Below are 26,128 nucleotides of genomic sequence, written 5' to 3'. Positions count from 1 at the left end.
AGATGCTAGATACTTTCTATTTTTCATTACTTTTCTTATTTCTCGTATTTCTTTCAGATAATTTATTTCGTAATGTTTATTTAGTACTTTTAAGTTATTGTGTAAGAGATGTAAATGTTAATCTTTTATTTCGCGTTGGCACTTAAATTATTATATATTTTCTTTTGGATTTTCGGGACTATTACAATTACTATTGTTACTTTTATTTTCTTTTTTTTTTAAGTTACTTAATTTCATTATTAGTATTTTATTTTTATTATTTATTATTTTAATTTTGTCACTTCAGTCAAATTTATTTAAGGATAAGATCAAAATTGAAAGAGATATAAATATTAAGATAAAGACGATCATTGCTAAAATTGTTAAGAATAAAAATAAAATCGATACAGAGAAATTGACCAAAATTAAAACAAAAAAAATAATTGCATATACCCCAGCTTGCACTCTCTTAACTACCACCAATCAATTATATTTCACATATGAAATCAAGATGGAGAGCATAAAGGTTAGAAAACTAAAAATCTATATAAGGTTATTACGGTGTGAAGTAGTTGTTTAGGGATTGAGAAAAGTTGATAGAAAATGAGGAGGAACTACAAAATCATCAACAAAAATAGAGTTTTGTTGTTACTAATTTTTTTTTCAATAAAAAAATATTACATATTATTAAATTTAACAAGTACTAATTTAATTAAAAATTAAAATATAGATTAATTTAATAAAAATAAATTTATACTGATTAAATTATTATTTTATCCGTAGAGTAGAATATATCTATTTTATTCATCAAATAAAATTTTAGAATTTAATATATTTTTTATTGTTTATTACAAAATACTGTATACACCCCGTACTTTGTTAGTTTACTTTTTATGATGTCGAAAATTCAGAGTTCCCATGGACGCAATAGATATTAATTTTGACCCCCCGCACCGCGGGCAGAAGGCCGTGTAGATTTGCGAAAAAAAAAAAAAAAAAAAAAAAAAAAAAAAAAAAGGAAAAAAAAAAAAAAAAAAAAAGAAAAAACAGAGTATTTACATATAGGAAAAACAAGAGCGTTTTATATAGTATGACTAGTTTCTTCTCTTCCGCCAATTCTCAAAGGCAAAGATAATTCATCTCGTTATAGGTAAAATTTCTTCTATTGTTTAGCTCCGGCCATTATTTTCTAATCACCTGCTTTATTTGATTTCCTTTTGCAATTCAAATTTTTTATTCGGAGAAGGAAATCATTCACGTAATTAGAAGCAGCCCCTGATTTATAGAATTTTTATATGGGGATTGGTTTTACCTCTCTTTGGTTTAATCGAAACCGCGCCTGAAATCTCATATTTGTGTTTTTTTTTTGTTTCTGGTTAGGGCTCCTGAAGGTTCGATGTTATAGTGCATATTTCATAGGGAAAGATTATGAAATTAAGGGGATTTACCAATATTTTTACATCTTATGTTTGTATTGCATAGTGTCTCGTCTTCCGTGAATATATCTCTCGTTGAGTATTCAAGGAGATGGGTGTCTTGTCTGTTGCTAAGTAGAATCTGGATAAAGCTTTCACATGGTTGACGTGGGTTTATTTGATTATTGAGTGTACAGGAAGCGAGTTATATCTTTTTAGCTTTGCTGGGGAAGAAAAGCTAAGAAGATGGGCGTGAAGCAAGCTCTAAAGAGCCTTGATGCGTTTCCTCGTGCAGAGGAGCACTTGCTGCAGAAGACACAATCTGGGGCTATTGGTAAAGAAATTTGATTGCCACCTCGAATCTTTTTTTTTTTCCAAGTCACTCTGTCATTGAAAGAGAGGAAATTCAGACTATAAAATATATTTTGAATGGATTTCATGCTCTACAGGATAATTGGCTTTTTGAATTTGATATGTAAAAAGAATTTTAAATTCAGTTACACTTAAATAAAACTTTATTGTTTATTTGCTCCAAATAAAGCTTTAAATTCCTTGTGGTAAACCTGAAAAAAGAGGAAAATAGAAGGATAGGATGTTACAAGGAAATATTTCATAATTGGTAGCTCCTAAATTAGTATATGTTTATACATGAAAACATGTATAGTGTTATGTCTGTTTGGTAGTAAAGTAAATTAAAAAAAGGGTATCTGAAATATGCATAGACATATGTTTGGGTAGAAAATGAAAACTAGAAAATGTATCTGTGTACCAAATGTAACTAAGTCTTTATCTTATTCTTGGATGTACTCTTGTGTAATAATATCATTCCTTAGATATTCTTGTATGATGTGAGACGCTGGCAGTAACTTTATAAATCTGTTATTTCTTTTCTCCAGTCTCTCTTTTGGGTCTAGCCATAATGGCAACTTTGTTCTTGCATGAGCTGAGGTATTATCTTACCACATACACGGTGCATCAGGTTTGCATTTATCTCTTGCTCATTCTGCTGCTTATTTCCTCTTCCTTGGTGAATATGGTTTTGCAATTATTTTTCACTCATAAGCTACAAAAAGATAAGTCATACTAAACTATCCTATAATAAATAGATGGTTTTACAGCATTGTCTTTGGTAGCTTCTAAACATTCTACAGTAGGAAAGCCAACTTAAAGGACATTGTTATCTCCTCTAATTTCTTTTTGTTTTTTTCTATATGCAATGAGTATTTTATTTCAATCTCCACGGTTGTTAACCAAATCCACTTGTTAGGTTATTAAAAAGTTACTTCAAGAAAGTTAAAGAATAAGCACTTCTTCCAACTATTTTGGGTGCTTATTTTTTTTATCTGAGAAATTTTACTTAATTATCATCTTGATATCCACATAGAATTAGCAATACATAAATTATAAATATATATTCTTTTTTATTTTCGAAAAAGTGATAAATATATTATAATTCTTATGTTTTACATACAATAACTGTATTTTTTCAATCAGACTTTCTCCAAACATGCAATTGCTTATTTTTTTTTAAGTATGTATCTATTTATGTTTTGAATAAGAATTTATTGCTTTATGTGATTTAAAACACCCTACTGCTTTAAGCATATCCTTTGGTGCAATCCCAAATACCTTAATAACTTACCTCCGGACTGCAAAACCTTAATGTCCCTGTTCAGAAGGGTGAGACTTGACAATTAACTCTGGTAGACATGAGATAATTGAAAATTTCATTAAGAAATTAACAAAGTGAATAGAACGAGCTGCCAAGGTTGGGTATTGGCAGTGTTTGAAATTCCTTAGTACCTTTTAGGTGGGGCATTCAAGAATTTTTCTTGAACTATTTGAGCATCAAATTGAGCAAGGTGGACTTAATTAAGGATTGCTTAATCTTGTAGCCCATTTTTACTAAATATGTACGAGTTAAAGATGTAAGATATTTACATGGTTCCTTCATCATTTACTTATTTTTAAGGGAACAAAGTATGAATTGTGACTGGAAAATAGATGATTTTCTGTATGTCTTCTGCAGATGTCTGTGGATTTGAAGCGAGGAGAAACTCTTCCAATTCACATAAATATGACATTTCCTTCCTTGCCTTGTGATGGTTAGCAATACCAATTTGTAATTGTGTATTTAGTTGTTTGTTCCTTCATCTCCATGACCTTCTGAACTCTTAGATTCCGTTTCTAATATCATTTCCTCTTTTGCAGTATTAAGTGTTGATGCTATTGATATGTCGGGCAAACATGAAGTGGATCTTGATACAAACATATGGAAAGTAAGATACTTTACTTTGGTGTTTTTTTTTTCCTGAATCTTTTTCTTGTTTCTTTGGTTGCAAATTTTAAGGTTGACAATGAAACCATTTTAGTCAATTGTTGAAGTAACACTGATATATCATATTTTTTACCTCCCAAGAAAAAACACATTGATGTATCATATTTTATCTGGTGTCTTGGAGGTTGGAGATAGTTGAACTCTAATTTTATGGTTTTTTTTTTCAAAGGAAGAGTGTGCTAACATCCACTGACATTCAATTTTGCTTTTGCTTTTTAAGATGCCCTAAGAATCCTACAAGATAGCTCTGTACATGATCACCATGTACGCAAGGGGTTAATCTTCATTTCCTAAAAGGAATTGTGCGTTATGTGAGAATCACCAACCAAGTTTTAAAATAGTTCTAAGAAGTTCCATATCACCATCATCAACGTTGTGGAAAGTCTCTCTACTTATTGGCTCTAATCCGTTTTAGCATTTTATAATGATTTTTGAGAGAAAAATTTTATAAGAAAGCATCAATGTGGTTAAAAAAACCTGCCATTAAATGTCTGGATCCTTACATCATATCCACTAAAAAAGTGCAGTTGAGTTCCATTCTCTTAATCTCAATTTATAAATTCCCCTCTTTATTTCAGCTCTATACCATAATTTCAAAATTTTGGTTCATTAATGTATATACTTTATCTAAGCATCAAAGTTAAGCTCCATATATAAGCATGTATATTACATGGTTGGAACCCCTTGGTGCCTTTTCAGTGACATTTTTCTCTTCCCATCGAAAAAATTCCATATGCCAGTGCGGAGAAATGCAGCTAAATCGCAACATTTCTCTGTCATTTAATTTCAGCCGCTATGTCTTAGTTCAAACAGGGGAAAGTGAAAACATACCTAAAGTTATTTCTTCTTTATTAAAAATTAACTGAATACATTCTGTGTGAAATATTATTTCTATTAGTCATTGTCTATTTGGTCTGATGAGCACATAGAAGTGCTTTATTCTTCTTGTAAACAAATGATTTACGATCCAGCAGTCAAATGTTTGAATGATCATGCTGACTTACATTCAATGACTTATCGTATTTTACCTGTTTGATTGCGTGGATTAGGGCTCGAATATTGTACATAAAATTAATAAATATATTAGAGGACAAATTTAATTTATTTGGATGGTACTGGTGAGAGGCTGGATGTCTAAGAAGGATTTATACTTTATGGCATGGTAATGCTCTCACATGGTAATTCTCTCATCCCTCGTGATACTACTTCGTTTATTAAAAGAAAAGGGTGGTGCTGGAGGTGTTTCAGAAATCAATTTATTGAATTATGTCAATAGATTCAACTTGAAATGGTGAAGGTGCTGGAGGATGAACCTCAAAAGATTGGATTACTTAGTAGAGTTGGTAGAAGACTTACAAATTCAACTTGAAATGGTGAAGGTGCTGGAGAATGAACCTCAAAAAGATTGGATTACTTACTAGAGTTGGTAGAAGACTAACAAATCTTTCTGTGGGTACTGAAGTGACCTGTGGCTTTTTCTGAAAGGCTTTATTTTTTTCTTTTTGTCTGTGGCTTTTCTGGATGTACCATAAAATGAGGGAAAGAAAAGGAGGAAGCACAAGTTGGTCTCTGGAAGTGTTGTAATTGGCAGACCTTAAAGATCATTCTTCAAGTGTAATAGTTTGTCACCTTTCCTCCTCTACCTGGTAGCATTTCTTTTTTTAATTAAAAAAAGATCCCCATGTAAAAGGGCTATGATTAATTTTTTATAAGAAAAATATAATTAATTAACAATAAGTTTTTCTTTTTCTTCCCCTTCCCACTCTGCATACCATTCTTAGTACTTGATTTTTCTCACATCATACAGTGGCTATTAGTGCTACTCTTTGTATTTATTTGGAGCCAAAGCTTAAGAAAGTGTTACTTTGTTTTTTGTTGTCTCTAACTCTTTGTTAATGCGGTGGGGTCATTATCCGCTAATCTAATCACTTGTGTTTCTGCAGCTTCGTTTGGATAGTCATGGCCATATCGTCGGCACTGAATACTTATCTGACCTTGTGGAGAAGGAACATTCTGCTCACAAGCATGGTAAAGTTCTTTGTGCATTTTGCCCTTTCTAGAATTTATCATGGTAAAAATATATGGATTCTACTAGCATTTGCACCAGTGGGTAAGAAGGTTGATGGCTAAGTTCTCCAAAGTTATTGTTGATAAAGATTCTATGTTAAGTAGAGTATTAGACTATAGTTAGAGTTTTAATAGTAGACATGTATTATGTAATTAGAATTCTCTTAAAATAAGGATAATTACTCTATATATATCTCATAAATGTAAACATAAAGGATATAAGAAATAAAATTAGAAATTTATTTTTTCCAAAATCTTCATAGTATCAAAGTCAAAGGAAAGCTATTTTAGGTTTTGAAAAAACCCTAAAATAAGTAAAATAGGCCAAGTTGGTACTCAACTACCAAATAAACCAAACCCAGGATCACCCAAACGGAGTCGCCGCTCAACTCCAGCCAAAACAACCATAGTTTCCGCGCGTGCCAGCTACACACGCCAATGGCTTCATCCCATTTGGCTCGAAAAACGGTGGAATACCGTCAGAAAAGCCCAATTGAGACAAATTTGGCTCATTTCCGCACAAAATCTAGCTTGATCATGATTATCAAGCCTTTTTTCACGCGGCTGCGCGCATTCGGAAGATCTGTTGTTCTGCGCCCTCCGCCGCTCTGATCGGGCTGATCTGCGGGTTGACTGATCCTCCTACACACCACACTGCTCTGGTCGCGCTGCATTGATCGGATAGAGCCCCTCCCTTGCACCAGTCCGCTTTTTCCCGCACGGGACATCTGGTATGGCCATTCTGCGTGCCGAACCACTCCGCTCTGATTCGTCCGCTCCTGAGCAGAGCTGTCCATGTCTGAGCCGGTGTCGAGCCAAGCCAGATTTGATTCCTGTTTTTTTGTCATTTTTTCGGTTTTTTGGTCCTTTGTTGGCTCTTTGGTGCAAATTTGGAGGTTCGTTTTTTATTACTGGGTATTTTTTTCTTATTTTTAGCATTCTAAGATGATAGAAGCAAAAAAGGTGAGAGTTAAATGTTACAGTTTTGATAATCCTTCATTATAAATCAGTCCCGTAAAACTTGATAAAACTAATTATTTTGCTTGGTCAATATCTTATTTATTGTTCATCAAATTTAGAGGATTGTAGGGTTACATTACTGGTGAAGTGAAGAAATAAGATGTTAATAGTTTAGAATATAATAGATGAGATTCTGAGAGTTCATTGGTAATATCATAGCTCATAAATTCCATGCAGTCTCATATTGGCAGAACATATCTGTTGCTTAACACTGTCGAAAAAATATGGAATGCAACATTTCTTACAAATTCACAGATGAGTAATGACCCCCAGACTTATGAACTTTATAATAAAATTCATGACACAAAGTAAGGAGGGATGATTATTTCTCAAGATTTTCAAGCAGAGTATCCTGCAAATGTAGTCAAATTTCAGAAATTGATAGAAAAAGAGCAAATTTATAATTTTTTAGCTGGTCTGAATACTAAATATGATCAAATACGGGTCCAAGTGTTTGGTAAGGATTACTTTTCTTCATTAGAACAAACTTATGCTTATGTCCAGTAAGAAAAGAGTAGAAGAAATGTCATGTTTTACATTGCACCAATCGAGAAGGCTGGATTAGTTGCTCAATCTGATCAATCTAGAGATATATGGAAGTGTGACTATTGTGGCAAACCAAGACACATTAGGAAAACTTGTTGCAAGTTGCATGGAAGACCAATTAGAGGTCGGGGAGGAAGAAGAGGTGGAACCACAAGAGCTCAAGTAAATTTTGTTGAAGCTAGCGAAATACCTGATTCACCATCCGTTGGAGTTTTTTCCACAAAAGAAATTTAAAATTTGAAGCGCGTTCTGAATCAACTTAATTCTCCAATTGTTGGCACATCAATTATGGTAAAATCAGATATTGCGCATCTCTATCCTAATTCCACTCTTGATAGTTGGATTATAGACTCTGGAGCTAACTACTATATGACACTCTTCTAAAAAATTCTTAACTTATGTTTTTTGTATTAAAGGGAAAAATGTCCATATAACAGATGAATCATACACCCTCGTGTCTTGAACAAGTTATATTAATTGTACTCCTGCTATTACACTGTCTTCAGTTTTACATATGTCTAGTTTTTCTGACAATCTTTTATCTGTTAGTAATATAATTAGAGATCTTAACTGTAAAATTAAATTTTTTCCTGATTATTGCATTTTTAGGATTTTCAAACCGGAAAGAGGATTGGTACTAGTAGACTACAAAATAGCTTATATATCTTGGATATGCACCAGAAATTAATTAGGAATCAAGCCACCATTGGAAATAATATGGAAATACTACAATGACACCGACGATTGAGACATTCTTTCTTTTTTATTTTAGAAAAATTATATCTAGTTTATTTAAAAGAACTTCTATGGAATCTTTGTTTTATGATACATGCGAACTTGCTAAATATGAGAAAAATTCTTATTATTTAAATAATAATAAAAGTACTGATCCTTTTAAGATTATTCACTCTGATGTGTGGGGACTTACGCATAATACTTCTCTTTCTGTTCATAGATGGTTTGTTATTTTTATTGATTGTTGTACTAGATTAACATGGATTTATTTGTTAAAAGCAAAAGGTGATGTATTTTCATATTTTCAATCATTTTATAAAATGATATGTATACAGTTTGGTACTAAAGTTAAGATTCTGAGAACTGACAATGGTACAGAATATATGAATAGTGGGTTTCGTGCCTATTTGGAGTAAAATGGGATAATTCATCAGATACGTTATGACTACACCAGTGAATAAAATGAGGCTGCCGAAAGGAAAAATAGACACATACTAGAGGTAGGTCGGTCATTAATGTTCACCATGAATCTACCGAAGAGTTATTGGAAAGATGCAATTTTCTCAGCTGTCTATTTTATCAGTAGAATGCCTTTGCGAGTTCTAGATTTTAAAAGCCCTATGAAGGTTTTGTCAGAAAAAAGTTCCTACATTGTTCCCCCAAAAATGTTTAGATGTGCGTGCTTTGTTCATGCTAGAAATATGGATAAGTTGGAATTTAGAGCTCTCAAGTGTGTATTTGTTGGATACTCTTATACCCAAAAAGGCTATAAGTGTTATCATCCACCATTTATGGATGTTACATTTAGGAAAACTGAGTCTTACTTCAACTCAAACCCAACACTTCTTCAGAAGGAGAGTGAGAAGGAAGAAGTGACACCTAATTGGATAACTATTGAGAGTCATATTTAGGGAGAGAGTTCTATTGCAGAAGGTCTTAATCAAAAAGATAATGTTGGACGTCTGGATAAATTAGACTTGAAAAGGTATTCAATGAGATATAAGTCAGAAAAAGTCATCATGCAGTCTGTCCCAGGTCAAAAATCTTCTCTGATTTCAGAAGATACTAGTGAGTTATCTTTCTCTTGTGATTTATCAGATAAATCTATTGCTATTAGAAAGTGAACGAGAACTTGTACTAAGCATCCTATATCTAACTTTTTTTCCTTTGACTCTTTATCTCTCTCTTATGGAGATTTTGTTTTATCTGTTTCCTCTGCATCTATTCCACAGAATTGGAGAAAGGCTCTAGGAGATCTCAAGTGGAAGGAAGTCATGATTGAAGAAATGAGAGCATTGAAAAAAAATGAAACATGGGAACTTGTTTCACCTCCATAGGGAAGGAAGATAGTCGGTTGCAAATAGGTGTTCACCGTTAAGTACAAAACAGACGGATCGATCGAAAGATACAAAGTTAAATTGGCGGGTAAAGGATTTACTCAGACCTATGGAATTGACTATTAGGAGACCTTTGCACCTGTTGTGAAAATGAATACAATTAGAATACTTTTGTCTTTCGCAGCTAATCTTGATTAGGATTTATAACAGTTTGATGTAAAAAATGCATTCATTCATGGAGACTTAGAGGAAGAGATATATATGAAAATTTCACATAGATTTGAAGATGAGAGGATGCAAGGAAAAATTTGCAAATTAAAAAAGGTCTTATACGGATTAAAGCAGTCTTCAAGAGCATGGTTTGAATGATTTAGAAGAGTTATGATCTCTTTTGGATATAAACAAAGTAATGCTAATCATATCCTGTTTATCAAATATCGTGAGGGTACGGTCACTCTTCTCATTGTTTATGTAGATGATATTGTGGTGACTGGAGATGATATAGAAGAGATGACTCGGTTGAAGGAACTACTTACTCAAGAGTTTGAAATAAAGGATTTAGAAAAATTGTAATACTTCTTGAGAATTAAAGTTGTCAGATCCAATAAAGGATTTTCATTTCTCAAATAAAGTATATCCTACATTTACTAAAAGAGACTGGTATGATGGGCTGTAAACCAACAGAATCACCTATTGAAAGCAACCACAGACTACAAGTAAGCAGTGGTACATCAGTTGACTTGGGAAAATACCAGAGACTAGTTGGACGACTCATTTATCTCTTACATACCAGACCTGATATAGCATATGCAGTTAGTCTAGTGAGCCAGTGCATGCATGATTCTCATGAGACTCATATACATGTTGTTTTTCACATATTACGATATCTGAAGTTTGCACCAGGAAAATGTATGCTCTTTTTTAAGCACGGTTACCTTAAAATAGAAGTATTTACAGATGCCGATTGGGATGGGTCTCTAGATGATAGAAGATCAATTATAGGTTACTGCACACTTGTATAAGGCAACTTGGTCACATGGAAAAATAAGAAGTGAAGTATAGTTGCCCATTCTAGTGCAGGGACCGAGTATAGAGCAATGGCCCAAGTAGTTTGTAAATTATTATGGTTGCAAAAGTTAATGAGCGAATTAAAACTGCTTAAAGAGGAGAGACTATCTCTGTTTTGTGACAATAAAACAACTATTAACATTACTCATAATTTAGTTCAACATGATAGGATAAAACACATTGAAATTGACACTTCATAAAAGAGAAGGTAGTTGGTGGCTTTCTATGCTTATATTATGTATTTTCTGGTGACCAGGTGGCTGATATTTTCACTAAAGGATTATACAATAAATTCCTCGAGAACTTGGTTTACAAGTTGGACATGTGTGATATTTTTGCACCAACTTAACGGGGAGTGTTGATGAAGATTCTATGTTAAGTAGAGTATTAAACTATAGTTAGAGTTCTAATAGTAAACATATATAATGTAATTAGAATTTTCTTAAAATAAAGATAATTACTCTATATATATCTCATAACTGTAAACACAAAGGATATAAGAAATCAAATTAGAAGTTTATTTTCTCTAAAATTTTCAACTATAAACTGTGATTATATCTCATGTAAAGCAAATTTGTAAACTATAAAAATATTGCTAACTAGTAAATCTAATAATCTGAAATAGAAGTAAGTTTTATTTGTATCACAATGTTAGACAGGACAATAACTATATTAGACGTTTAGCATGGCGGAGAACCCTTGAAAAATGTATTTCATGAACTTTTCTCCATGCTAGGGCAGAAAGGGGATTTAGCTGTCTCTTCAGCAACTGGGTGGCATTATAGAAGGTGCTTTTTCTTTTATTTCAAAATGTTCAAATTGGGATGTTGAGGCGTGTCAAGGATTTTTTCAGTTTTTGTCAAAAGGTAAACTTACATATGGAGGATATGGTGAACTGAAGGCATATTTGAAGAAGTATTTCTTTTTTGTCAAGTCGTTTAAACTAACAGGGGCAGTCAAGTTTTGAGAGGATAACCTAGTTCTCCTTGCCAAGGCAGCTTGAAAAGTTACTTGTTACCCTCTCAAAGTTGCATTTTCCTTTTTTCATGGCGGTGTTTCGGGAAAGAAATTTGAGCTTGACTATCATGAAGAGGTACTGCAATGGAGTGAATATTTTACCCATCATTAGTATAAAGCAAACAAATCTAGGTAAGATGAAGGAAGTTAGTAGTCTTTAATGCATTGAGGGTTTGAGATAAAAATGAAAGGGATATAGGCTTTCATGCTTATTGTTTTCCGAGAAAGATCTCAAAAGTGAATGAGTTCTTGTAGGAACAAGGAAGAGGGAAATGCATGTTCTCAATGCAGACATGCATACATACAATCAATTTAACAAGAAGTTACATTAGTTTAAGGAAATGTGGTACTGCCTTGGTGGCTTGTTAATAACATACTTCCAGTTTTCGTTCCAAAAAAAAAGGTGACATGTATGTTGTTAGTGATAAATAAAATAATAGCAGTAAAATGATGCTGTGTTTATTGTACCTCCATGGATATCTTTGGCATCACTAGTTTAGGAGCCTTTGTTCTTTGTTTAAGGGTGATTTTATCAATGATCAGGTCGATATTGGTTGCTACATAAATGTTTTGTTTCTAACTCTATTTTGTAAATTATGTCACCTTTCAATGAATTTTTTTTCTTTGCGAAAAGAAACCATGTGTTAGGGGTTTGATAGCGGAGTTGGAATTACTAAGAAAGGTCAAAGAAGGATAGGACCAAGAAGACTTGTGAGGAAGCCCCATGATTAGAATTTTTCTTTTCTCTTTTCCAAAATCTTAGGTCCTTATAGCAATCTTACTATAAGAAGTAGTACAAGGTTTGAGCTTTTATGATAAATAAGTTGTTTTTTTTTTAATTCTATAGTAAATAAGTCAAAATAATTTATTTGTTATTTGTTGTAATTTTTTAATGATACATATCATAATTTTTAATTTAAAAAGTAATTATTTCATGTTTTGTTTCGTTCAAATATATTCTACTTTATTCAATTCCTAGATCTTGTTATTTTATATGTAAAAGTTAAGTCATAGTCCTACATATATGATATAAAACCTAAATCAAATTCGCTCATATATTCAATTTTAAGATGATGGTGATGTGGAATGGATTAACATTAGATTGCCTAAATAGTTTTAACATCATGATTCTATTAAATATAAAATTACTATACTATTAGGAATCTATTCTTATGGGTTTGATGACTTTAGGATTTTATTTTTATTAGTGGTATTTAGGTTTTCTATTTATATTAGTAGTATTATTTTAAATCTTATTAGTCTTGGTATTTCTTTGTCCAATCCTACTCTGAGAAAACCTACTTGGCACTTTATAAATATCTTTATGGTCTCCTTGAACGATCATTTTGTTATCCAAGATAATATTTAAAGAGTTTCTCAAATTTCTAGTTGTATAATGCAATTTTACCCTTACATGTGTGATATTTAAGACTTTTTTGGTGTAATATCTAAAAATAGATGTGATATCTAGAGATCCTAGAAGTAATATAAGCCCTAGGAGTAATGTATAGATTTTTACTCCCATCTGCAAATAGAGAAATTATCCTAATTTGTCCTAGATCAGTTTGGTGTCAAAAGTTACAATTCCTACACCAAATACTCAAAATACTGGACCTAAACAGTCTCAACATTACAAAATCCTGAGACCACAAATCAAGTGCCAGTCAATTCACCAATCACCACCGACCAATGATTGAAACTGACGTTAAATCTCAAATGCCCACCTCGATTGAGTCAAGTGCCAGTGATCGAGTGCTTGAAAGCTTGTGTGAGAGCCACACGCGTGCATGACTTGCGAATGGGCATTGTAGAATTGTGCTCTGCTTTGACTCTTGATCAAGTTTGACCGAACTGATTTTCAACAGTTTAGAAACATTTCTCAACAATTGTGCTTGTTCTTAGTTTTAGTCTCCTCTTGAGAAAAGTTAGTATGATGGAAAATTTTAAACATGTGAAATCATAAGCAAAAGAACTAGTTGACACATGTATAATAGACTTGATAAATATTTCTTGATTGTAACTAAGCACAACTATGCAGTTAAAGTGAAAGAAAATTGAAAGCATTCTTCAATTTTCCAACCTAGTTTGCTATGGAAATAAAGGCAAGAAACTTGTTCATGAGGATTGTTGCAAGAACTTTGTTTCAATCTCTACAGTTGAACAGCCTAATTTTTCAACTGCATCCATATCCACATCCCAACCATACAGACTAGTTTGGACAGGTGATATAAGTATTTGGTGACTCAGCAAAGTCTTGTTTCCATTTGTCATATTACCTATGTTGATGTTTTTTGTCTGAAAAAAAATGTACCTATGTTGATCTAGTCCTGGGTGATATAGTTTCTATAATGTTCACACATGTTTATCCCAGTTGACCTTGGCTTTATGATTGACATATTCAATATGACAAGACTACCAATACTTTACTACTTTCTGTTTTGGCATAGAGAATTTAGTTTTAAAACCTATGACCACAAAAGAGAGAAGTAAATATAAACAGAAGCACCTACAGACTGCAGTCAATGAAAAAATGGAGAGAAGAAGCGGTTTGAGGTTGAAACAATAAGAACTATCAAGTCTTCCTAAGAATAGATATGTTGAGGTGACGTAGGACCTCCTATGGAAGTTGAATGCAAGGAGAAATCTAAGCCAATAATTGACATACTGATGCTCAACTCAAAAATGAAGTTGAAGCGCAGATTGGTCAATTTGTTGATTTTAAACTCTTTGACAATTATGTCTTTACATTATGCTTGCCACCGAATAGGATGACTGAGCACCGAGTTTGTTAACTTTTTGTTACGGAGTTCTTACATGTCTAAGAACTCTAATGTGTTAGATTTTCATCCCGAAATTCCTAATGAAGGAAAGTAACCTTAAATTATCCTATATTAGATGAATTGGATTTCCACTTGTCAAGTTAGAAATTACAAAGATATCTAACTTGAGTTGGAGATGGAATTAAGATGAAATTATTTTCTTTCAAAATTCTACCTCATTTGTGGTGAATTCTGATTATATTCTATGTAATTAGAACTTGAACCAAACTTAACCTAAGGAAAGGTTATTTGTTCTATGAGTAGAAATGCGCTGTTGGAAATAAAGATAATGATTAGATGACAATAAGATATTTTGTAATAAGTTTATTTGATCTGATTCAAGTATCAAAGAGGTAACGTGGCGTGATTAGCAAATCCTGTAAAGATGAATTGATCTTGTAAAAAATAGTACAATTTATAGTAATTAAAGTATTTATTCTAGCATTTCACTAAAGAATAAACATTCTTTCTGGTTATACCCCTGCACTTATTATGTTGAATCTACCATGATGAGTGTTAACAGATGATAAAGAACATCATGAAGATTCTGACCATACGCTTCATACACTCGGTTTTGATCAAGATGCTGAAAAAATGATTAAGAAGGTGAAGGAAGCATTGGCAAATGGGGAAGGATGTCGGGTATTCTCTTGTTAGCATTTTTGGATTTGATAGCAAACTAGTTTGCTGTTTGTGTTTTTGTGTCAGAAGAAAAAATTAATGTCCCAGCTAAACACTTTTGCAGGTTTATGGGGTTTTAGATGTCCAAAGGGTTGCTGGAAACTTCCATATTTCTGTTCATGGATTAAACATATATGTTGCTCAAATGGTCAGTAACCTCTCTATAGCAATAGATCTACTTGATGAAGATTCATCTGACATTTGCTGTTGTAATTGTTTTGACAATTTGCTGCTACTCTTAGCACTATAGATCCAAAATTTCTGACACAAAATCTGAAACATGCTATACAGAGTTCTGGAGTGTTTATAGGTGTGTTGTAATTTGGAGACACATAAGACACATAAGACATATTCAAGTATATGCTGATGCTAAAGAGTAGTTTCAAGGTTTTAAAACCATTGAAAAATTGAAAGTCAACTTGAATCTTCTTAATTGTAAGTATGTTGCATTTGCAGTGTGAATTTGGTTTACAAATATTATTAGAGAGAAAGAGAGAGGATAAGAAATATAAAACAAGGGTTTGAAACAGTGCCACAAAGTTAAATGTGCATTTCTATATTTACATTGTGATCTTTGTCAATTTATGATCTCATATTAAGAATATTCTCATATATTCTCTATTAAAAGAAAAAAGAGAGAGAAACGAGTGATGCGCTAGATTGGTTACCTTCCAAGAAAGTAGCTTGTCCGAGATTTGTTTCTGATGTCATGTTGCAGACTGTTTTGGTTGCTGTGTCTGTAAGTGTTTATTTTCTTAACTTCCTGTACAGATTTTTGGAGGTTCCAAGCATGTAAATGTTAGTCATGTAATTCACGATTTATCATTTGGGCCAAAATATCCTGGAATTCACAACCCACTTGATGGAACAACGCGCATCCTGCGTGATACTAGTGGAACATTTAAATACTACATAAAGGTTCGTACAATGCTTTCTGCTGAGTAATTTATGAAGCTGTTGTTTCAATCTTTTCGATGTTAGTCCCATGCTCTCTCAATTTGTTTGTTGGTGCCTCTCTTACATCATTCCCATTAACTCGTTCACATCCTATTTGATGTTTTAGTATTTTAATTGCCAATCGATAACAAAGTTGTGTAGACTCTACATGTATTATGGAACTTTTTTTTATTTGACATGAATGGTAAAAGGTGAATACTAAGAAAAATGCTATGTAAATTGTTATGTTAGTCCTCACAATGCTTGTACAACTGCCTTAGGCATGTCCATAGTAACTTGTTAGGATGTTGTTCATATTTATGTTTTTATCCTCGCATTAATTGCTATGGTTATGCCTCATCTGCTTGATTTCTGCGGTCCAATTTTTTCGCCCTGAACCGCTCCGGAGAAGTTTTTCCAGAAAGCTTTTAAACATAAAATTAAACAATCTAGGACTATGTTTAGTCCATAAAACATTTTCTAGTTCATTTTATATGCTCATATATATTTATATGTATAATTATATGCATGTTATGCATGTCCATATGTATGTATGCATATACACACATTATGTATGTACACTACTATGTATATGTATGCCTTTGTCTCTGTGTATGTATGTATATGCATTTGTATAAGTAAAGAAAACAGGATATATATATGTGTATGTCTATGTTTGTAAGTATATAAACGTATATATGCTAGTATGTGAATCTAACTTACAGATGAACAAGAACTTCCTAGAGAACACAAACATCCTATCTAGTTCATTTGTCATTCTATTCCTAATCAGTTCTTAGTTGTTGTTCACTTCTCATTCACTTCCTAATCAATTCTTTGCGTAGTTTTTATTTTATTCTTGATGCATAATTAACATGATTTTTGTGCTTGGGTTATTTCCCTCTCTCAAAGCGGGAATTGAAAATCACTGCAAGAAATTCAAGATGGGAGTGCGAAAAACTAAAACTAAAAAGCTATATTGTAATTATGCATATCAAAGACTAAAATACCTCGGAATTGAATGAAAAATGAACTGGTCAGGCCGCAAAACTAAGTTTTGTCATTTTCAACTTCGCATATTTTTACTTTCATTTCAAGATAATCTTTTTTTTGTACAAATATTCACACAGGAATGGAACTCCAAAAATAGTTCAATGTACTAGACAGAATCTATTTTTCTCATTGCTGTTTCTTTAAATTATATGACATTCAACATTTACTTATTTCTATTTCAAATATAGTGTGCTCATTTCAGGTGTCATTTCTTTTCTTTTTCCTTTCAAGTTTTTTTATTTTAATGTAGATTGATAGTTTCTGCTTTACGCTGCAGATTGTTCCCACTGAATACAGATATATCTCAAAAGAAGTTTTGCCAACAAACCAATTCTCGGTCACAGAATATTTTTCTCCTATGGCCGAGTTTGATCGGTCATGGCCAGGTTGGTTGAAAGTCAAATTTCTTTGAAGTATGACAGGGTTACTATATATAAATCATTGTGATTTGCATTGGTGACCTTTTCTTTATTTCTCTTTCCTGTAGCTGTTTACTTCTTATATGATCTATCACCAATTACCGTGACAATCAAGGAAGAACGTCACAGTTTTCTCCATTTTATCACTCGGCTATGTGCTGTATTAGGTGGTACATTTGCATTGACAGGTACATGTCTCTTTCTGTGCATGGTTCCAAATTTTAAGTTATATAAAGTTGGGGTAACTAGTTTAACAGCTTTCTGGTGTCTGTGCTTGTGAGGGATGAATTTTTGTGGTAAGAGATGATGGGTTTTCCGGATATGTTAAGAACTATTCCATTCTTTGAATTATTTTTGGAGAAATGTTAATACCTGAAAAGTTCTACAAAAATCTTTTACACACTGACGTGGCGAAGTAATTGGATTAAAAAAAAGTTACGAATTTATGGAGGTGAAGTCTTCATATATGTTGCCACGTCAGTTAGGTAATGAATTTCTGTACAACAGCTTCTACATATAACATTAGTTTTATATTTATGTGCAAGATTTTCCATCAAACTCATTTGTACAGTTTTTCCTGCATTAACATCTTGTCCATTGGAAATCTTCTTCAAGTATTGTTTCCGATTCACAATATTTCTTTTTTCTAGTAAAAGTTTTTTTTTTTCCTTAATGTTTCCTGGTAAATAAACAGGAATGTTAGATCGCTGGATGTATCGACTTCTCGAGTTGGTGACTAAGCCACGACCTAGAAGTGTAAGGTGATAAGAGTTCAAGATCACGTAACTTACTGTTGACTTGCATCACGTGCTCTGCTCTCAAATTTCCTAACAATGTCAAGCTGTCCCCACATTTCAACATGAAAATTATCGGCAGAAGCAAAGTTGCAAGTGTAAGTGCTTGTTATCTATCCTTTTTGGCCCCACTCAAATGACTGATGTCTTGAACTTCATTATATTTTCTCGTAAGGCCATTTATAAGGTCCCATGGCATTACTGAGCTTGAACAGGGGGGTAGAGGAGGGGGGGGGATTAAAGAACTTTAAGTTTGATAGGTATTGTAAATGTGAGATTCTTTTTGAGGGGCAGAATTTTGATTAGATTTGATATGCATATACTGTTCCTGAATCCAGTGTCTATTAAGTCCTTTACGTTCAACTTGTTCTTTGCCTTGAGCCTTACCGGGACGCAGATATTTGGTTTTGTGATTTATACAAGTTTTTGTAGTAAGTAGCTAAAGTTGATCTGATAATAAGTATTTTTTCAAGTTTAAGTTTAATTCAAAGTCTAGCTCATGGAAATTTCTTGGGAGGCATCATATTTTTTTGCTGTTACATACAATTTAACGGTAATTTTGTAACTTTGTGGAATAATAAGTTATGTTGTTGGTGGACCAAAATTTTAAATTTATGAAAGGTAAAAAAAAAAAAAACTGTAATATCACCCAAGCTTTGATTGCTGACTGGTTAAATGTAAAATTGAAATCTAGAAATAATTTTTAAAGTTAATTTGTTACTTATGGACCCTTAGTTATCAGCTAATGCCTGAGTAAGTATAATAAAAATAAAAATTTTAATTCACTGGTGTATTGATGAGAGTATAATAATTAAGTTGAGTTAAGATTTGACACACCTATTATGTTTTCAGGTAGAAATAATATTTAAATAGCAATTAAAATTTTCTTGATTTAAATAATTATGTTAAAAAAATTAATTTAATTTTTTATTTATAAAAAGATAAAATTAATAAAATAATCCATTTTCAAGAAGAGATGAATCTAATAATTTGGATTATATAAGATCAATTGTTATGTAAGATAGGGTTGATATTACAAGTTAATTAAGACTTAAGTGGCGTTAAAAATTTAACTCACTAATGTATTATTAAAACTGTGATGATTATATTAGGTTGAATTTCAAAAATTTTACTATATTTTTAAGTGAAAAATATTACATGCCATTTTACATTCTCTTAATTTAGAATTAAAATTCGATCTAATATTTTATTTATAAAAAAATAAAATTAATAAAATAATTCATTTTCAAGAAGAGATAGAACCCAAGTAAACCGAATCATAAAATCTATTGTTATGTAAAACTGGTCGATATTACAAGTCAAATTTGAAAAATATTGAGTTAACAAGTAACTAATAGCAGTAGAACAAGTGAGGAAGTGAACCAACAGCAGAGACCTCAATAAGCTGATCTTCTCCATGGCTCTAAAACAGCCAATGCCTTTTTCTCGGTACTCTACTGGGAACATCTGTGTAAAGTACCCAGTTAGAACAAGCCAATACCTTTCATACTTCATTAAGATGTTCAAAGTTTTCTTTTAATCAAATTACAGTTTTCAATCCATCAGCGACGATACTAGAAAATCTCCTTAGGAGAGTCGGATGATACCACTCCGTACATCTTACCTTATCAAATTATAAGTACATATATTATTTTTATACATATATACATGTATGTATGCATTGAGAAAAAATGGAGTTTGAACTGCAACAAGAGCAAATAACATCCATAAACTATACTTTTTGCTTCTTTTTTTAGAAATGGGCAAAAAAAAGAGGCATATGAATGGTACCTCCACTTGCATAGAGAGAATTATAATGCACTTCACTCCAGAAGCTCAGCCACAGTTCTACAAGCTCAAAAATCAGCAGTCAAAACTCCAATTCGATTTGAAAATCAGTCGATGCAAAGACATTCTCTTACTAGAGGATATGTTACGGATCTACCTCTTGTAGGATTCTTGTCCTTAGGAAGGATCTCGACGTAGCACGTGTCTCGAAAGGAGGTGACTAAGCAGATCTTCGCTTCAAACTACATTGATGCGACAAGCAATCAATTAATTGAAGATCTAAAGACCCTGAGCAATCTAGTAGAGCTTTGCACAAACAGAATTGTGCATGAACCAGACAGGCAAGCATAAACCGAATTGAACTTACATAGTCTGCAGCTGCTTGCAGAGTGACATGGTCTCCCCATTCACCTGATCTAGTGACAGATTACACAAAAAAATTATAATAATAATTAGTAGGTAACTACATCAAGGGTGGCCCCACATTTTCGTTAATTTCATGTTAATAGAATGAGTAGAGATACATCCAACCTTTTCATCTTCTTCAAGTAGCTTTTGTACTCCAATGGGACATAACTCTCGTATAATTTTCTGAACTTCTTTAGCTGCAAAGGCATAAAAAAGAAAAATTAATACGATAAGGAACAGGCGACTGTCTAGGAGTTTGTTGATAAGAAATAATAGATGGCAAGGTAAAGAGAAGGACATAGAACTGAAGTGAAATGAGAAAACATCCTTGTTTGAACATCATCTTCATAATGTTGTATCTGGTTCAATTTCCATTTAGTTCCTAATTATTTCTTAATTTCTAGTTCTCATATTAACTTAATATGCATAATGTAAAATATGCCACCCCGCTTTAAATTTCATGATGGTATAAACTTGACGTCACCATGATGGTAGAAACATGATAAAAGTGGAGTGGCGGTAACTTAAAACACAAAAAGATACATTCTAATTGAACATACTAAGACTAATACTACATCTAGGATTATAAATTCACTAGCAATTGAATTAGAATTGAACCAAGCTTAATAGTTATCACCACTTATAATTGAATTAGGAGTAAACGAAAGCCCGTAAAGTGTGAGAAAGAAATCATGATAGTGGTAATTGTAGAGGCGAGAAGAATATATTTACGTGTTTGGCCACAATTTTAATGCACACTATTTATCGAACCACATAAACATGAGGAGAAAGAAGAAATTGTCATCTATTACATCCTTCATCAACTTTGCAGTTTTTGTTTCTGCTATAAATGAAATGTTCACGCTAGAGCCCAAAACTCAATAAAGCAGGATTTTGCATCACTGTTTCAGTCATACCTGCTTTACAATTTTCTTTCTGATATATTTGTGATAGTCTGGATTGTGAAATAGTTGATCTGCTAATGCTCGAAACTACCAAAATAGGTAATGTGATTATTCAATAAGATATACACCAACTTAAAGGGTATAGGTAATATCTGACAACTATAAGTTATATATGTGAATAAAAGTGAAACTTACTTATGTACAAAATTATATGTTGACAAGATATAGGTAGTAAATAAAAGACAAATTACAGTTTCAACCCATGTGATTTGATTTTGTTGCCCTTCATTACCTGCAACCTTTTCGTGATAGTTCATTACCCTAACTTCCACTTTTTTTAGCTTTGAGTTTCCTCATATTCGTGTTTAGGAATATATATACAGGCACATATAAAAAACGAAACTATAGGATAATGAACTGTTACAAAAAGAAATCACAACGTTTGAATTGCAATTGCAAAAAAATAAAAGTAGAAAATGAAATGGCAGATAGTTGAAAAGCTATTTTTGCAAATGAACCTGACAGTTTCCATCACCCTCAATTTGTAATTCAGCTAAACCATATGTAGCCAACCTGAATTTAAGGAAATCCATGAGAGACAACAAAAAGGTAAATCTCATATAACAGAACTTGTTAAGCACAAGATGAGTGCTGCATTAGCATTTACTTATCATTTGCTTTCTCGTATCTAAGTAAAGATGCAAAGATTTTAAGTTTGCACTTAATTCAAACATATTCTATTCACATTTAATTCCTATATTTGATTATATATTTGATACATAATCAAATCAATTTCACTCATATTTTCAATTCCACATGTATGTATTCTCAAGTATTAAAAAGAGAATCACAAAAATATCTAATTTGAATTAGGATATGAAATCAACTAAGAATTAGATTGTTACTTCGTTTAAGTTTATATTTACATATATATGTATTGTATTCACATTTCTATTTCATGGAATGAAAAATTGAGGTAATTCATGTACGAGCAACTAACTTACAATACAAAAAAACCAAGAGAAACTTTATAAGAAAAACTCATGATAGAACCAGAACCTTTCAGAGAGCCGATCATGATCTAAGGTAGCGTCATTTACATCAGGTATCTCTCCGTTAACACGGGGAGTATGCTGCCAAGACAACAAATTCATGAATAATAAAAGAGCCTTCTAGAAACTATTGAATTGCAGATAGAAAGCTGCTAAGTTGAATAATCTCCACAAAGCTTTACCACCTATAATAGAAGCAAAATCATGCACACAAGTAAAAATGCTTTCCTTCTTTTATATATATATATATATATATATATATAAAGTGTGAAAATTGTATTGATATAGGCACCAAAAAGGTGCTGATCATATATAGAATTATAAGTCAATCAATGTATCAACAAGGTTCACCAAATTCTCCATAGAACAAAGAAGATGACCCCGTAACAAAAAACCAAGGATTTTGAATAATCTATTCTTAAGGATATCAAAATCATTTACATCTTCAACATTATCAAAGCCATTTACGAGTAAAAATGCTATAGACATTGATACCATACATGTCTTTATTATATAAATGTCTTAGTACACAGAGCAAATTCAAAACAGAGACAGGATTTTATTGTTAGTTTGATTGCTTCACTCTGTAACATCATAAGAGAGTGAAAGTTACACTGAAAAATTATTATGTAAAACAAGTACTACATTGCTGACTCAAACCCACTTCAGAAATCATGGTAGATTTTCTTTTTTTCTTCCGTAGAAAATTTTTTTTCCTTTCGCTCTTTCCAGGATAGGGAAACAAGATCATGTGATGAAAGTCAAGAACGTCCATGCTTACCTCAAAAATATACATACGGATCATCCAAATGCTGACAGCTAATAACTTCATAGATACAAGAATAAATCAACAAACAGTCCAGTCCAATTAGCCAATCTTTGATTCAATTCCTATCATGTTCCTTTACCTTAATTACTATAATATTCTTGATATATATATATATATATATATCTATAAAGGGATCATAAGTTTTGTATTTGATTCTGAACTGAATCAATTCCATTGCCATCATGGAAATTGATTTCTTACTTGGGTAGATAAAATCACATAAGGATCTAAACATGATCTGAAAATAAAATAAAATTTTATTCTCATTTCAACCTTGTCATCGTTCTACAACATTATTATTCTTACTTCGTGAAATATGCATTTTTAAACCAAGCCTGGCCTAATGTTATTCTCACAAAAGCTAAAGAAAAAAACACTACCATACTTTCAAATGATATTCCTTGAAGGCAGCATGGCTTTTGCAATGTTTCTCAGACTGTGTTCATATGTCTTTTTACTTGGGGTATGTTTGGAACTAATCAATAACTTTTGTAAAATTCATTGGAAAGTCTTACTTAGTTAACTTGGAGAATATGAAAATATCATCCAAATTAATAGAAATTGACTAGTAGAAAATGGCAAGTGATAAGTTGTTAGAATTTGGATCATGTTGAAAAATTTTATCCCCTTTTAATAGAATGTAAGTTTTACTAATCACAATCCGAAGCAATAGAGAAGATTTTTTTTTGAAATACAAGTAAAGTATTATCCAAAGCAATAGAGAAGATATGCTTCGGAACACTAAACTCAATATGGAAACCAAGTATAGAAATCGAGATAAGAAATGATGCAAACCGGGATGGAATCCAAATGAGATAGTCGCTTCCCAAGCCGGCCATCAGCTCTCAAGTTTTCCTCTTCTGCTAGTATGCTTGCAATGGTGTGATCATCCTCAGTGTCACGGGAACTGCTATTTAAACTCGAGCTTGAGCCTGTACTCGAAGTTCTATAGTTCTCTGACATACTAGCTCAACAATCAGCAAATAAAATCTACAAAACATGACATAATATATTACGCCATCAAATAGCCAGATTAAAAATGTTCTTGTGTGTACTCCTATAATTAATTATTCATGTATCTTCAATCTCACAAGATCTAGTAAAACATTTAACAGGTCCAACCCGGATCCTTGTTGAGGTAAACAAACAAAGCAACAAGATAGAAGTCATGAAAATAGGTGACAAATAATGACATCTAGTTAAACCATTAACATCTACCCCTTTCTTTGATAAACCTTTAAGAAGACAGAAAAGGGAAATTAAAAATAAAATTTTTGACTAGGGTCTTACACAACTATCTAATTGAGATAAACTATAATATTTTTCATCTATTTTCCCTTTCGCTTCTCAGAATCCAAACAGAGAAGAGCATATAGAGGAACTCATCAAACACCAGGCAAACAAGTAAAGGGAAAAAGGACAGACAGGAAGATAATGGCAATTGCATAAAAATATTTACCCTTGGGTCCTACAGCTTCCTAGTTGAGATATACTATAATTTTCTTTTTTCTTGTAGTTTCTCTCTTACTTTCTCTGAATCCAAACAGAGAAGAGCATATGAAGGAACTCGGCCCGAACCCCAGGAAAACAAACGAAGGAAAAGTGGGCAGACAGAAACTATAAATACCAGTTGCAGAAGAAGAAAAGGACAATTTCACAAGGGAAAAAAAACCCAGAATTTAAGGAGAGAGAGCAAAATTGCAAAGACTCAGTGCGAAAATCAAAATTTATGCATGCTGATTGCTGATAGACTTAAGCAGGATGAAACCCATTTACCTCAAAGTAACAAGTTCACTTTTTTACCTTACCTTCATCTCCTTTTACAAATTTTAGCAGCCACACATATCACAGCGAACTTGACAAGACGCAATCAATTGGCATAATAAGACATGATAGAAAATGGAGAAAGAAGTTACCCAGAAGATAACTTTTTAAGGAGGAGGAGGATATATGACTATTATATATGCATGTATGCTTTGACAAGGTTCTATAGTCTGGGTTTACACGTCATTAATCCCTGACAAGAAATCAACGTATCCACGCATCCTCACGTTAATGTTTGGCACAGTTTAGAAGGGAAGGAAAATAAAAGCGGAGGGAAAAGGAGGAGCTTTACACGGTAAGAAAACATGAACAAAAGGGAAAGGTAAACAAAAAGATGTGTTGATAATATTATTATTTTTTCTATTTAAAAATAAAGAATAATATAAAAAGAACTAAACAATCTTAAAAGGCAGTCAAAAAAAAATATATATATATATATATATCTAACGCCCTGTTTTTTTTTTTCTTTCAACGACGTAAAATAAAATAATCTCATAACCCAATACGCAAATCCCATGACAGTTTAATCACACATAAAGAAAACTTGTCCACATTTCATGGTTTAAACCCAATGTAAACTTACAATTCTACATATACATCAAATGATAAAACCATATCATACACCTCCAGCGAACAGTATTCATACTAATATAAACTTTTACACACTACAACCTGCCACAAAGAAAACCCTTGCCCCTATGGTGCTAAAGACTAGACTCAGCAACCAGCAACTCAGATTCCGGCTTCATCCCTACTTCATCTGTTAATGATAAGAAGTGAATTCACATAACTCAATACGATAAAAATTAAGTTGCAGGTATAATATGCAATGACAAGAAATTTAGTATGTCTATATGCATTTCTCATACACAACCCAAGTCATACCTAAGAACCACCCTAGAACTAGCCATCATTAACCTACCCCGAAAGTCCAGTTATGGTTATCAGTAACACATATAACGACAGCAAATCCAGTACCCCCATAGGTACCCTATCTATACCACCTACATCCTGCCTTAACACTACCCTAGTACAACACCAACCCCACTTATCTCGGTAGGCTATTCATATTGTGTATCAAACGTGACCCCCTGCCGA

General features: G+C 32.5%; 2 protein-coding genes across 8 annotated transcripts; one reads left to right on the top strand and one right to left on the bottom strand.

The window, feature by feature from the left end:
* The first annotated feature begins 990 nt into the window (after positions 1-990).
* On the top strand, positions 991-18,594 carry LOC110821691 (Endoplasmic reticulum vesicle transporter protein). Of its 2 annotated transcripts, none has more exons than XM_088215997.1 (12): positions 991-1,129; positions 1,592-1,728; positions 2,291-2,373; positions 3,424-3,499; positions 3,606-3,673; positions 5,676-5,760; positions 14,865-14,983; positions 15,087-15,170; positions 15,794-15,940; positions 17,289-17,397; positions 17,499-17,618; positions 18,125-18,594. In XM_088215997.1, exons 2-12 carry the CDS (start codon positions 1,641-1,643, stop codon positions 18,193-18,195), a joined length of 1,050 nt encoding a protein of 349 aa, XP_088072123.1. In that variant the 5' UTR covers positions 991-1,129; positions 1,592-1,640; the 3' UTR covers positions 18,196-18,594. The 2 variants fall into 2 exon arrangements, with proteins under 2 accessions (XP_088072123.1, XP_088072124.1); XM_088215998.1 differs by having other exon boundaries at positions 1,036-1,129; positions 1,585-1,728.
* An 898-nt stretch (positions 18,595-19,492) lies between these two features.
* LOC110821631 (Cysteine proteinases superfamily protein) lies at positions 19,493-25,285 on the bottom strand. Of its 6 annotated transcripts, none has more exons than XM_022051548.2 (10): positions 25,010-25,285; positions 24,002-24,196; positions 22,385-22,458; positions 21,844-21,898; positions 21,338-21,412; positions 20,544-20,617; positions 20,380-20,428; positions 20,170-20,254; positions 20,016-20,072; positions 19,493-19,691 (listed from the first exon to the last, which is right to left on the bottom strand). In XM_022051548.2, the coding sequence occupies exons 2-10, from the start codon at positions 24,167-24,169 to the stop codon at positions 19,648-19,650; spliced, it is 681 nt and encodes a 226-aa protein (XP_021907240.1). In that variant the 5' UTR covers positions 24,170-24,196; positions 25,010-25,285; the 3' UTR covers positions 19,493-19,647. The 6 variants fall into 6 exon arrangements, with proteins under 6 accessions (XP_021907240.1, XP_021907242.1, XP_021907239.1 ...); XM_022051550.2 differs by having other exon boundaries at positions 25,123-25,285; XM_022051547.2 differs by having other exon boundaries at positions 25,015-25,284.
* Between the last annotated feature and the right edge of the window lie 843 nt (positions 25,286-26,128).

This window comes from Carica papaya, chromosome 3 (genome assembly GCF_054855325.1).
Source record: "Carica papaya isolate Zhongbai chromosome 3, ASM5485532v1, whole genome shotgun sequence".
Taxonomy (NCBI): Eukaryota; Viridiplantae; Streptophyta; class Magnoliopsida; order Brassicales; family Caricaceae; genus Carica; species Carica papaya.
The sequence above is the reverse complement of the archived record's forward strand: the minus strand, read 5'-3'. Positions and strand labels throughout refer to the sequence as shown.